General features: G+C 41.7%; 1 protein-coding gene across 9 annotated transcripts in view; it reads right to left on the bottom strand.

Moving 5' to 3' along the window:
• afdna (afadin, adherens junction formation factor a) overlaps window positions 1–11,440 on the bottom strand; it is a 91,601-nt gene extending 80,161 nt beyond the window's left edge. For 6 of the 9 annotated variants that reach the window (XM_046372453.1, XM_046372455.1, XM_046372456.1 and 3 more), the window contains exon 1: window positions 11,136–11,440. In XM_046372453.1, coding sequence (XP_046228409.1) covers window positions 11,136–11,237 — 102 coding nt within the window. In that variant the 5' untranslated portion in view covers window positions 11,238–11,440. The remainder of the gene's footprint in view (window positions 1–11,135) is intronic. The other 3 variants (XM_046372457.1, XM_046372458.1, XM_046372461.1) reach the window with 1 other exon arrangement.
• Between the last annotated feature and the right edge of the window lie 2,046 nt (window positions 11,441–13,486).

Raw genomic sequence — 13,486 nt, 5'->3', positions numbered from 1 at the left:
TAGTTTGTAACTTAATAGACTATTAGATGATATTTGTGGCTAACTAGACAGCGCAGGACAAGCTAAAAACACAGCATCTAACATATTAATCATCTTATAAAGTTGTTATTACGACTGTGTTAGCGACATACATATCCAGGAGACACAGGGCAGTGTTATTTATACTATTTTTACATGATTTCTTTTGATCAGCTGATTCCTTGCTAATACAAAAACTGCTTAAACTGTATTGAACATTTCTCCACCTATTAATTAATTAACAGATTACAACACCATTACTGGAAATGAGCTCTTTGTTTCAAAATTTTCCTAAGCTCGCTGGTGTGCATTCATTTCATCAAGCAAACAAAACGTTGATGCGAATACCAGTTAAGCTTTATCAAATATCTTTCTTCCCCCTCACAAATCGGTTTCCCAAGTCCAGTCCAGCTTTCCCCAAGTCCATCTGCTGTCATACATCTGGTATGCTGGTACTTTTCACAAACCAACAACACCAAACCAGCAAACATTTCAACACACAGACACGGCGCCAAACATTTTGTGGTCCCCCGTCGTAGAACTTGTGGAATGTCACTTGTGTTGTTGTTTATCCGAGCTGTGTCTGTGTGTGTTTCGCTGTGTGTGTGTGTTTATTTGCAGAAGGCCTCTTTCGCTGGTGATTAAATTTAACCAATCAAACACTATCACACCCTATCCTGAAGCAGTTTACCCACTTGGATATCACCATGCAACTCAGAGTCCCAAGCCAGCCTCGTTCACACTGTCGTTAGGGAAACAACTGGTGATCACAATTTCTGACCTTGATATTTGATTTCAGTTCCACCCTTATGGTCAAGTTGTAAAACAAACAAACAAAAAAAAATAAACAACACAAGACATACCCTTACCATCACTCACATTAAAATCTTTTTAAAATTTGATCACTGATTTTATGTAGTGTTCTAATTTATTTATCTAAATACTACTTATACACTAACTTGTTCCCAGAATGTCCAAGATATGTTACTTTGAGTCAAATCTCAGCACGCTGATGTATAAATGTAAAGCAACTAGCAGTCGTCTGATGTCTTCAGTTCTAAGGCCAAGACAATCCACTATTCAAGATCAAAGACTTTCTTGTAATAAACAAAAAACACAAATGAACCCACAAATGCAAACACTTTTTTAGTGGCTCACATTTCTAATGTGGATTTTCATTTGCCGGCCACCCAAACAATAGGTTCAACTCTCAGTAACTATACAGATCCATCCCTCCATGTTTTCCCTCCTGGTGAAGCACGATTTAGACATTGATCTGCCGCAAAGCACCACGGGAGCTGGTAGCGAGCAGTGCTAAACATTCACAGTCATTGGTTCCTGATTGCTGTCTGATCCTGTGAGGTCAACGCCGGGTTACCGCCCATGTGATTGGGCCGCCGGGAGGCGAATGGGTATTAACTGACAGGTAGGAGAGCATATCAGCTGCCTGAGAAGACGACACAAACCAATGGAGGCCAGGGGAGAGAAAAAAGGGGCAAGACGGGGAGGAGGTGAGCAGGGCCTCTAAGGGATTAACATGGTCTGACAGGCTGGCTGGGACAAACACACACACGCAAACACACACACACACACACACACACACACAGCTTTTAGGGCGGGCTGCTCTGCCGAGCACACACAATACACTGCTTGTTTTAGAACAAGAGGAGAGAGTGAAAAGATAGATAAGAGAGGCCAAATCACAGAGGAGGAATGTGTGTTTGACAGAGGGAGAGAGGGAGAGCAAAGAGAGCGCCAGATTATGAACTGCAGGTGCTTCCCGACTAATATGCTTCCACAGGGAGAGAGAAACTCCCGCTGTGGCCTTAATGCAAGTTCCATGACTCTTCCACGACTTTCCCAATTGTCTTTCTGTTCACAAACATCTGGATTCCACCCACTGAAAACTGTCTACACGAACGCATGAAAAAAACACTCACTGAAAAACATGTGTATTTCAGTTCGCAACATTCCCCAATTTTCCACAGAGAATCTGTCAAGATACCTGACCTTCTCTGTCTGGAATCCACCACTCAGAACTCCACTTGCATTCCAGGAATTCCATGACCAGTAGGAACCCTGAAAACTATGACATATTACCCAGTTGGATCCTCACACACTCCTCAAACACACACCCACACACTCAGACAGAGACCATGCTGATATGTTAGTCAGGACTGCTTGGGAAGGCTTCTTCAAGGGGCACTTTACATATATTGATCAGATCACGACGGTCCATCCAGGAAAATTAACTGCCTCTAAAATGGAGCAAGGTTTCTGCAAGATCAACCAAGTTTAATTTAAGGTTTAAGGAGCCTGTTAATTGCAACTCGAACAGATGTAAATAAAAACTGTTCTCATACTCAACTCTGCACTGACAAACCTCAACAATGTAGGAATGCACAATTTTTTCAAAAGCCTTAAGTTGAAATAACTCCACTGGAAGACAACATTTAAGATTTAAGACATTAAGACATTTTCAGAATCTTATAAATCTATATTTGGGATATACTTCAGTTGCTGTTTCGTATTAGGTGGCTAAATCTTGTGTTGTTGTTTTTTCTGATCTCTGTCTAACTACTAAGTAACTAAAGCATCTAACATTGGGCTTGATGGCACATGCTAAAAAATGAAAACTATCTGCAATTAGTTGTGCATTTGCCTCGTCATAGTCAGCTATTGCCACAACCGCATCTCAACTACAAAAAGCCTGTGAAAGTCCAGATTTCAGCTAAACAAAGGTTGCACATATGAAACATTATCAGCTCTCTTAACCTTTGAACTAGCTTATCAAATTAATGTCAATTCGTGAAAAAAATGGATACATTTTATTTTCTCGCTTATTAATCTTTCCATCCACTCCTTGATTTTTTCAGTAATTAAATTTTTATGCACACACACTGTTTCACCCATAAGCCACATGCAGCCTATATCACTCTACAGCAGGCTGAAGTGGACTTCCTAACATACTGAAAATAAACAGTGGTGATAAATATCCTGGCCCTCCACTGTGACCCCATCCTTCTTTTTAACAGGCAACAGCCAATAGACCGTGGCCAGCTGCATTAATTACGGCTGGTACAGTGAGCGATGTGGCTGGACAAAGATTGCATACTGGACTGGAGAGTTCACAACCAGCAACAGAAATATTAAGAGTGCAATGATTTCAAAAACGTGAATTTAGAAACACAGAGAAGCACCGTGGCCCTTCATTGCTGTCAGACAGGAGAAAAGTGTCAGAATAATGTGCACGACAGCACTAATCCAAACTGAGTGAATATGACAACTTGCAAGCAGTGAAATCACAGGCAACTTGCTGATAAAACTGCACAACATCGAACCACTGAGTAACATCGCAGCTTCATTCTTAGAGCAGAATTTAACATGATCGAGCAGTGGTTGGCTGACGGAAATGAGCCGCAAGGTTACTCATCCAATCATGTCAGTCCATCTGTCTGTGTGTGTGTGAGATAGAGATGGGCCATAACTCTGTTGGACAGGCTATAAGACTTGTGGTCGTGATCTTTTGCCCCGCTTCCTAATAAACCACTGTGGAGCACTTACACACTCACACTCACAGTTTGCCCATGAAATGTGACATACAACACATTTACAGCTTCATCTGGTTGTGCTGATAGGCAGAAGTGTACAGCAGCAGGGACAACACGTATGGACATGCACTCTTGGACACATGCAGAGCACAAAGTACTTCAGACTGAAACTGCAGCCATTCTACTGTAGTTGTGAGCATAACAGTACCACAGCATCCAGGTGTCTCTGAGGTCAAATTAAGGGTGAATACATCTTGATGGTAGCCAGAATAAAAAAAAATTAAGTGCTAAACGGCACAAAATAAACACCTGGCTTGTTCTCTCAAGAGTGCTGAGCTTTTTTATGATGAAGCAAAGCACTTAAATAAAAACACAAACAGTTAAGGACTTCCCACACAAGAGTATAAGATAAGGAAATGTTAAACTAGGAAACATCAAACGTCAAAGTTTGTTATCTGCATATGTACACTTCTCCACATAAAGGCTCCAAGTTCCGTTGCAGTATCGTTCAAAGCCTTCAACATCTGACACAGTGAGTTATTCGGACACCTTTTCTAACTACATCCAACAGTCAGTCCAGCGATTCTGTTCCATGTTATCTTGCTTGTCCTGTGAAAGAAGTCAAGTATTTGCAGTCTCCACATTTTTCACAGGGTTCACTTTGGACTCCATTTGCACTTAGTCACAGATAGCACATCAGGATTTGGTTTCAGCAAAATGCTATAAAAAAGGTGAAAATGCGTCTCTCTCTCTCTCTCTCCCCAAGATGCATACACAATCCTTACTCCTCCCAAAAGGGGCTACATCAGTAAGCAAACTGTGGGAACAGCCACTCATAGAGTCTGTCCTGTGATAAGGCAGCGAAAGTGACACTGAAGTTAAAGGTGCTCCTGTGATTTCAACACAAAAAACAATACAGACAGTACAGCGGTTGAGCTGTTTATTATTTATCTGATCCCCTATCAGTTAAAGCCCATCTGTGTGGATGAGGGATGGTGCAAGATGATAAAACATGTGCTTTGCTTGCAGTCCGTTAATTTAAGTCCTCTGGTGTGTAGTGGGGCAGACCCTAATTTGCACATAGCCTGGGAAAAACCAAGAGGAGTGCAATCAGATACAGACATGTAACTGAGTATAAATCAGTGTCTTAAATCCCACACCTGAAGCTACAAGCATAAATGTGGCCTTTGCTTTAGCAGATGAGCCACACTACCATAATTACTCCTCCAACTGCCCCAAACTGAGCGGACTATTGAATCCGGTTCACTTCAGGTCAGCTGCATCACAATAAATCTAATTATTACACGAACCGATGATGGTCTCTTTGATCTGTGTACCTTCAACCATAACTATCACGAGCACTGCAAACTAAAAATCTCTCTCACACACACACACACACACGCTTCTTTTACAAGCCCGTCAACTACCGGGTATGTGTGAGAGAGAGGCCCCTTTCGCCGAGCTCATGTAGTCTGTGCTCATCACAGCTACAGCGTTACCATGGTGACACAGCCAGCTAGCGGCCTCATGACATGATGAGAGAGAGAGAGGCAGAAAGAAAGAGGGAAGGAGGGAGGGGAGGCATGGCCGACGAACACACGGAGGGACAATGCAAACAGAGATAAATGCACAGAGCAGTCAGCTACTCTGTGTGTGTGTGTGTGTGTGTGTGTGTGTGTGTGTGCTCATGGTATTGTAGTTGTGGCTGAGGCCAGCAAATCTGTTCACCAGGCCTTCACTGTGCTGCTGCTATCGCTATATAGTTGTTGCTATATACTATTGAAAACAGGTACATGCCCGGCCAGCAATTACTTTTTTTTTTGTTTTTGTTTTTTTTTTAGTCAAAGTCAGACACTAATCAGTCGGCATGATTTCTTCTCAATGAGCGATTTGACCTCCCATGATGGTCCAATGCCATTTCACAAATGACCCAAACTCCCAGGAAACACAGAAACGCACACAAACAATTTTACTGCACTACATGGTCTACTTTATTTCTGAGTATATTCAGAATAAGGTAATCTTTGTATACGGGCAAGCATGTGGGAGAATGGGTGGGAACTGCAAATAGGAGTGAGCGATATTATGTTATCTACCATACAAAAATATATACTGTAGATTAGAACCAAAACAAATGGTCAATTGACTGATTAGTTCATAGAAAATTAAGTCAGCTTTCAAGCAAAATCTTCAACCATTTAACGGTTCTAGATTTCATCCACTCTACGATATTGTGATTTTCTCTATTTCTGCTGTATGACAGACTAAACAATTAACGAGCGAAATCAAGGGAAAATATTGGCAATTTAACTGATAACATAAATAAACGGTAGTTGCAGCCCTAATATAAATTTAGACTTTAAAACATCCTGCTAGAGCCTTTCTGAGGTGTCTATCCCTTTGCCCTTGTGGGCAATGTTGTAAATCAATGTGCAGGTTGGCATTATATCAATATTTTATTGCTGCACTGCTTTGGCAAAAATGTGATGGAGTACCTCGATTTGCCAGGTATTTAATTTTACAGATCAGTCAAAAAAAAAACTAACATTGTCAGCTGATTATTTTATCCACACATTGTTCAGCAATAGATTTTCCTGAACAATACAATGCTCAAAAAATTAATTACCGTGACACAGGATTTTATGCATATAACCCACTCTTTGTCCCAGATAACACTGAAGACAAATAACAGATACCTGAAAAGAGGAGGGAATGAAGATATTTATGGCCCATCCAGTTCATCTAATTACAATAATACTGGTGCCACTTGTGTAGAGAGTTATTCTGGAGCACTGGAAACGGCCGATAAAATACTGGAAATAGCTGATAAAATAAAATCTGATCACATCACTGTGAAAATAACCCAATCATTCCACCTAGAACAGCGGAAACCCATTATCTCGACACAACACACACTTCCTGACAGCTTCCTGCTTCCTGTGCAGCAGAGAAAAAGGAGGGAGTGGCCACTGATGTCACAGTGGGTCTGTTTACATGCTGCATTCAGGTCCCATAGGAAAGAAGGTGGATGTGAATTCCCTGGTATTAAACACCTTTCACATCAAATTCAGCCAATCAGTGCTCCCAGAAACTTCAGTCCTAAGTCATTTTGTGACAAAAGGGTAATACTGTGGAGTGAAGACAAGAGTGAAACGGGGCAACTCAAGTTCAATCCTAGCATGGCACGCATATTGCTGAATGAAGACAAATAATTGGTTTCATTGTCTGCCATCCTACTTGTTTTCCCCCCAATATGGAGCACAGGCAACAATCCGGTACCAGTGCTCTGCTGGCTTATAAACCAGCCCTGTTTCTCACGTCCGTGGACCACAGTGAAGATGCTAAAGTGAAAATATCACAATAAATCAACATACTGTCATCCTATACAGCCAAGCAATGCATAACAGAGCTGAAGAATGTATTGAGACATGACGATTGTATTTCTTCATCTTATTGAGATCTGCTGCGGCAATCCTGATTTCCCCTTAAATTCAGCCTTCCTAGAGCAGCAGCAATGCATCAAATTAAGGCCTCAGTCTGTCATGTTGCACAGTCAGGAGCTCAGAGGTTACCTGAGCTGTTACACTTCACTCCCGCATGTGACCTGTGTCAATTTTTTCACACCACACAAGAACAGGCAAAGCAGGCTTTCACTATTACTGCTGTGTCATCTGAATGCTTCAGTCTGACAAATTCAAGACATTTCAAGGCTGGGATAAAGCTGCTAGCGTTCAAGACAAAAAAAAAAAAAAACAGAAACCAGCACATAAATAAGGAACACAAAGTGAAGGACATGTATCAGGACAGTGTACATTAAAAGACAAGATGTTTGGATCTGTTCAGCTAAGCACACTTGATAAAAGGAAAATATCTGTCATACTGTGTTAACCCTCTTCTGTCTTCCAAGCATGTAAGTTTAACTGTGGCCAATTTCCAGCACTGCTGCAACTTGAAAGCTCCGAAAAGGTTTATTTAAAGCCTTTATTCTTTCAAAACTCTTAAAGTTAGATCCATTTCTGTCGTTTTAAGCTCCTGCAGACACCCCGCTATGGGATCCTCTAAGTCAGTAATCTAAAGGCTGACACGCAATGAAGCCACAGTGTGAATATAAGTAAAAGGTAATAACATAATGTATTACCTAATATGCTAATATTTGGCACCCTGCGGAGATTTTGAGGCTTCAGTGTTTAGTGGAGTTGATTTGGTGGTGAAGAAGGCCTTGTTCCAGGCATGATTAATTGAGAACAGAATGGACAAAAAAAGCCACTTTTCCCGTTTTAAACCATAAGCCTCTGCAGTTGCTCAGAAGACAAGTGAAACATTTCCTTAGGTTAGCACTCAGGACTAGTGGAGGAGCTTTAAAGCTGTCTTACCTGCATCACGCAAATAAGACTACAGTTCAGTGGGCCTGACTCGAGCCCAAACCATTTCCTGATAAGAGATGCAGCCAGATTTGCAAGATTCAGCACTCATCCAAGGAAAATCACCTTTACAAAGCAAGTGACCTCATCTCCAAAATGTCCCCGCCAGGGAAAATGTTAGCTTAACATATGTTAGATCTGCCTGATTAATGACAATTTTACATGTAATTACTGTTTGAAATAGCCCTACTTTCTAATTACAACATTGTCACAGACACCTCCTTATGCCTAACTGTAATGCTGGATACCTACTGACTGAATGCACTGTGAGTGAATGTTATAAGTACATTTGTAAGATGATATGAATCATCTACTCTCTATCATTTATCATGTACTGTATACAAGGTCTGCTTGTCCTGTACAATGTGTGTTAGTATGTGCTGTTAATGTTTAAGATACGTGCACTTGACACTTTTGTTTATGACTTGCTTAGGCTCAGGCTCACGTACCAGAGCTTGTACGTAAAATAAACTCATCTACAGGGTTGGGAAAACTTTCAGAAACTTGCTTTTCAATTCTGCCCATCGGTTCCTGAAATGTCACTTTGGATCTACTGCTCTTTATATCACTAGTTATATTCAGGAGAATCCTGACAACAGCTTTTCCAGTATGCACAGCCTTCCAAGCACAAGGAACTGCTGGATATAAGTTGTCAGAATTCAAAGTCTTATATACATGAAACCTTGCACTTTTGGAAGGATTCCCTCTGAATGCTGCAGACTGTGCTCACAATCCTAAAAATACACAATGCTTCCCTTCAAACAGGAGCAAAAACATCATTCTTAGGCGAGATATAGTTCAATTCTGCCACACTGGGAATGGCAACTGTCTCACCCGGATAAAGAAACTGAACGATCACAGGTGCTAAAACACACTAAGGCAATTTAATGTTTGAATCTTTGAACGTTGAATCCAAATAACACAAACTGCTCGTGTGATAACATCCGAATTCCAGTGCACTTACTGTGCTACACCTGTCAAGCCTATTGTTTTCTGATTATTCAGAAGAAAAACAAAAGTAAGCAGCACATCTCTGCCACCGAAGAGTCCCCACGTGACACGAGTACCTATTATGTCATGAGGCCCACAATCAGTCCCACAGCGGGACTTATTCAGTTTGGGTTCCAAGATTAAAAAGTTTGAGAACCTTTGCTCCAGACTAATCAGCCATCCACGGCTAATGTAATCACACGAATGATCTCACCGCTCTGAGTGGCAGTTTGCTCTGAAATCCAAAATTAAACATTGTTAAATTAAACATCAGCACATATGCCGACTGTGTGTAGTAAAGCAAATCTAAAATCAGTGTCAATCATAGATCATACTGTAAAGTTTTATTATACATGCAGCATATTTCCTGCAAAGCTTCATTTGGGAGCAGTCTAGACAGTGTGAAGGACACTTGTACAGCTTGGGGGCTCTACCAGCTGACATATGGGGAGGGTGTGGCGCTGTAAGGAAGGCCATGCATCTGCTTACATTTAATCATGTCCTACTGGACTAAACTCTATGCAGTCATCTGCAGTAATGCTTCTCGTAGAGTGAAAGAATTACGAGCTAGAGAACTTCAGGACTGGGTTAATCATTCCTCACAGAATGAAGAGGTTGTGTGTGCAGTACACAACCCTGGCCAACGGCTGGCCAGCTTCAATCCTGATAAATTAATCGGCTCAAGACGGGGAGAGGGGACCCTGTGACCCCCCCCCCCAATCCTTATCCAAGAAGAGGTGGGGGTGGGCAAACCGCCTAAAAAACTGCAGCTGACCAATCACAGTCATAAATCAAAACTATTTGGCCATGAGATGCTCCAGTTAAGGGTTAAAGTGATAGATGGGCACAGACTAACTCCTTGAGGACCAGAAACATCACAGTCCTTGTGGTTCTCTGCTAGCTAGCGAGCAGAATCCTGCAGGGAGGAGTTCCTGATCCTGTCATGTTGTTAGTCAACAACCACAATCTCCAGACGGGAGACTTAATTACAGTACTGCTCCTCAACATGTTGCAGGGTCAAATTATTGCTGGTCAAACAAGCAGCTCGCATCGAGCTAGCTAATGTGAGGACAATGCAAGGCGACGTGACGTGGTCTGTGTATTGCAGTGACAGGGAGACTGTGTTATGGTTTGTAGGCTGTTGGCATCCGTGCTTTGAGCGCAATACCTGGCTTAAGCATTTACACCCCGCTTGTTGCTAATACTTTAAGCTTTTATCTAGTTACTCTGCGTATCAAACAACCCCACCGTGCTGTTGGGTTTGTCAGCCATTGCGGACACTGCTGCAAGCCCGCTTCACGACCAATGCACACAGATAACATTGGCATAGCTGGATGTGTTGCAACTTTGGACTGTCGCTTAAATAGCAATAATACGTGTCGTGTGAAGAGGCCAGTAATTAGGCTTTTCAGTTTCTTTTAATTAACACAATGGTTCGGTTTCTGTTTGCTCTACAGGTAATGTGCTCGCTAACTCGCTAGCTAGCCCCGATATGTGCCGTTCCGTCTTGTATTGAAGACAGCACGCCAAACTCCTTTCAAAATCTGGCAATTCAGTGTCGCCTTTCTTATAGCAAGCGGACACATTTCCAAGAGTATACCTCAACATTTGGAATAAATTAATTGTGTTCACTTGGAAATCAATATACTTATTGTGTAAAAAGCACAAACACTTTCTGTAAACTATCAACTTGGAAAATTATTCATTCTATTTAGCTAGCTAACCTACTTGCCAAATATACAGTTGTGTGCGTCGGCTAGTAGCTAGCTAAGCTTACGTTTGTCATAAACGTTTCTACAAGAAAGGATTTTACCCAAACATGGAGCTGATCCGTAGACAAATATTTAATTTGCCCACTTGGTAGCAGTGAAAGCTGAACAAATTATTTTATGTCAAAGGCCTGAGGTTGTATAATGTGTACATTACGCCATAGTAAATCGCAAGATTCTTCAATGGAGTTTGGCATTCATTCTCTCCATGCACGTACGGGGACTTACCACGGAGTTAACCGAGTAAACCACGCTGCCCACAACAGCTTAGCTTTCAACATTTCCAAGCAAAGTGTCAGCCAGTGATAGCTTAACGGTCTCCCATTCACACAGGAGAGGGCCTGCGAGTCCGCGGCCTCTCCTGCTACTTCAGGGTGGTCTCCTACCTCTGTGGGCCGGCTGATTTCGAACAGGTCGAGCCGGTTGGCGTTCCAGTGGTTGATGATGTCGGCCAGTTTCCTCCTCTCCTCCTCCCTGCTCCCCGACATGGTGGATAGCCTTTCTGACCCTCTCCGTCCGCCTGTAGTGTTCAATAAAACTTTCCTTGACGTTATTCCACAGGAGAAGAAAACGCCGCCAAAGGTTCAGGTCTGCTCTGTTAACGCCACTACTTCGTGCGGTCCGCCTCGCTGCTCACCGAGCGACCTGCTGCCTGATCCTGTTTCTGTCGCGTTCCCGGCGCGCCCGTGCGCGCCCCCGATGTACTCAGGATGGATGTCTGTGCACGCGCAGAACTGTTAACCGTTTGAGGTCTAATAAATCTGATTGATGACGCTGCTTTTCTTCATGCACACCTTTAGATAGCGTTAAAAATAAGTACTTGGAGTAGAGAGCTTTATTACGTCAACATGCGTTATTAAGGCCCACATTTCTTCCATTTAGACATGATATTTACACATTTGACCATCTTCTTGTCATAAATCCCACAACTTTTTTAACCACACAGCATACAATTATTAAAAAATAAAAGATCAGATCAGATCAGATCAGATCAGAAGTGTTTCTTGAGTGTTGAATCTGAGAGTGAAACTTTTATGTTGTCACACTGACTCCTGATTCAGTTTTAGCCAGCAGGTGCTGAATGCCCCACAGCATTGCCGAGTCCCTCTGTCCACACACACACACACTCAGCATTTTATCCTGAGAGGTAGCAAACACAAGCTCAAAAGTCCTTAAAACTCCTTAAATGTATCCTAAAATCTCTAATTTGTCCTTTAACAAATCAAATCCGCCAATGAAAGTAATATTAATAATAATATATATATTTTTGTATTTTCTAGTGTTTTAATATGTTGAAAATTCTAAAACATGGTCAACTCTGCTATGAGCAAAAGGAAGTTTCTCACCACCATGGCAGGATTTTTCTAGTTTCTAGAAAAACACAGTGGAAAGTCAAACTAAGCTGCTGTAATTAGTAATGACTCCTTAAGGAGGTATTTTTTTCCCTGATCTCAGTACAAACACACACACACACACACACCCCAAAACACAAGGATGGATGAGCCATTGTCTGCAGCTGATAAGGTGTGTCCTTCCTGTGGACACACAAAAACATATTCAGCAAATGCTGTTTTGTTTTGTTTTTTCCCTCTTTATGTGTTTGTGTGTGTGTGGGGGGGGGGGGTTCTGTCAGTGTGTGCAAATAAGCTTCAGAGAGCTCCATCTATGTAAACACCAGCTCATTATTAACACACAACTGTGGATGACTCCGAAAGGTCACCAAATATCAGCCAGATACATGTGAAATGTCAGGAATACGGCAGTGATCACATCTACAGAAATAGCAGCGTGGTTCGTCATGTTGGCCTCCCACCTACTCATCCCGACGGGGGTTGGGGGTGTAGAACAGGATCCCTCGCTTCCCATAAACACATTAGTCACTGCTGCTGAATTTGTGGGTGTGAGTGCTGCTCTGACATCATGTGCCAGTAATGAATGATATGAGGGCTTTTATCAGACCAGCTGATCTAACTGTACACACTGGATTACGGAAACAAGCAAACAAATAAACTAAAATTATTCTAAATAAGTGAGAAAAAGTGGCCAAGCTACTCATGTGCTGCACTTAAGTAAAGTTTTGAGGTACTTCTACGATGCTTGTGTATTCTAAACCTTCCTCTCCTCTACTTTTCAGACTACAGTTATCTCGCAGGCGTAGTTACAGGTAACTTTTCAGGTTAAGCAGGTGAAACATATGATGGGCCTCTGAAACACAATACAATCCAGTGATTTCTCATCTTTTAAAGCTTGTTAGGACCCATCGTCATGTTTTAGATCTCTATGAGATGTCAGCAGGTCCACCAAAAGACAGATTTCCCCAGTACAAAGATTTGGGAAAAATCTAAAAACGAATAAAAACCTGGGACTCCAGATGAGAACGATTGAATTAAACTAACTGTTCGTGCTGTAAATTTGTCCAGATGTTGGGATTTGGGAATCTATTGTTTATCAGATTATCTTGTTACCTTCATTCAGTATATTTGTTCTTTTTGTATGCTTCTGATCAGTTGCGGTTACAGACTCTCACTCCACCTACCTGCTCTTGCATTTTAAGTGTAATTCATTAGCGAGAAAGGGACAAAACAAATAATAAACACAATTAAAGATAAATTAGCCTGCTAATACTCACTTCCAAGTGACTATTTTCCAATTGTTGTATTTGTACTCTTATTTAAATAAAGAAAATTCTTTCAGTACAAGCGAGAAGATGTGTGAGTTTTTGCTGAACTCACAGCAG

Source organism: Scatophagus argus, chromosome 19 (assembly GCF_020382885.2).
Source record: "Scatophagus argus isolate fScaArg1 chromosome 19, fScaArg1.pri, whole genome shotgun sequence".
Classification (NCBI taxonomy): domain Eukaryota; kingdom Metazoa; phylum Chordata; class Actinopteri; family Scatophagidae; genus Scatophagus; species Scatophagus argus.
This window is presented reverse-complemented; position numbering and strand designations above follow the sequence as displayed.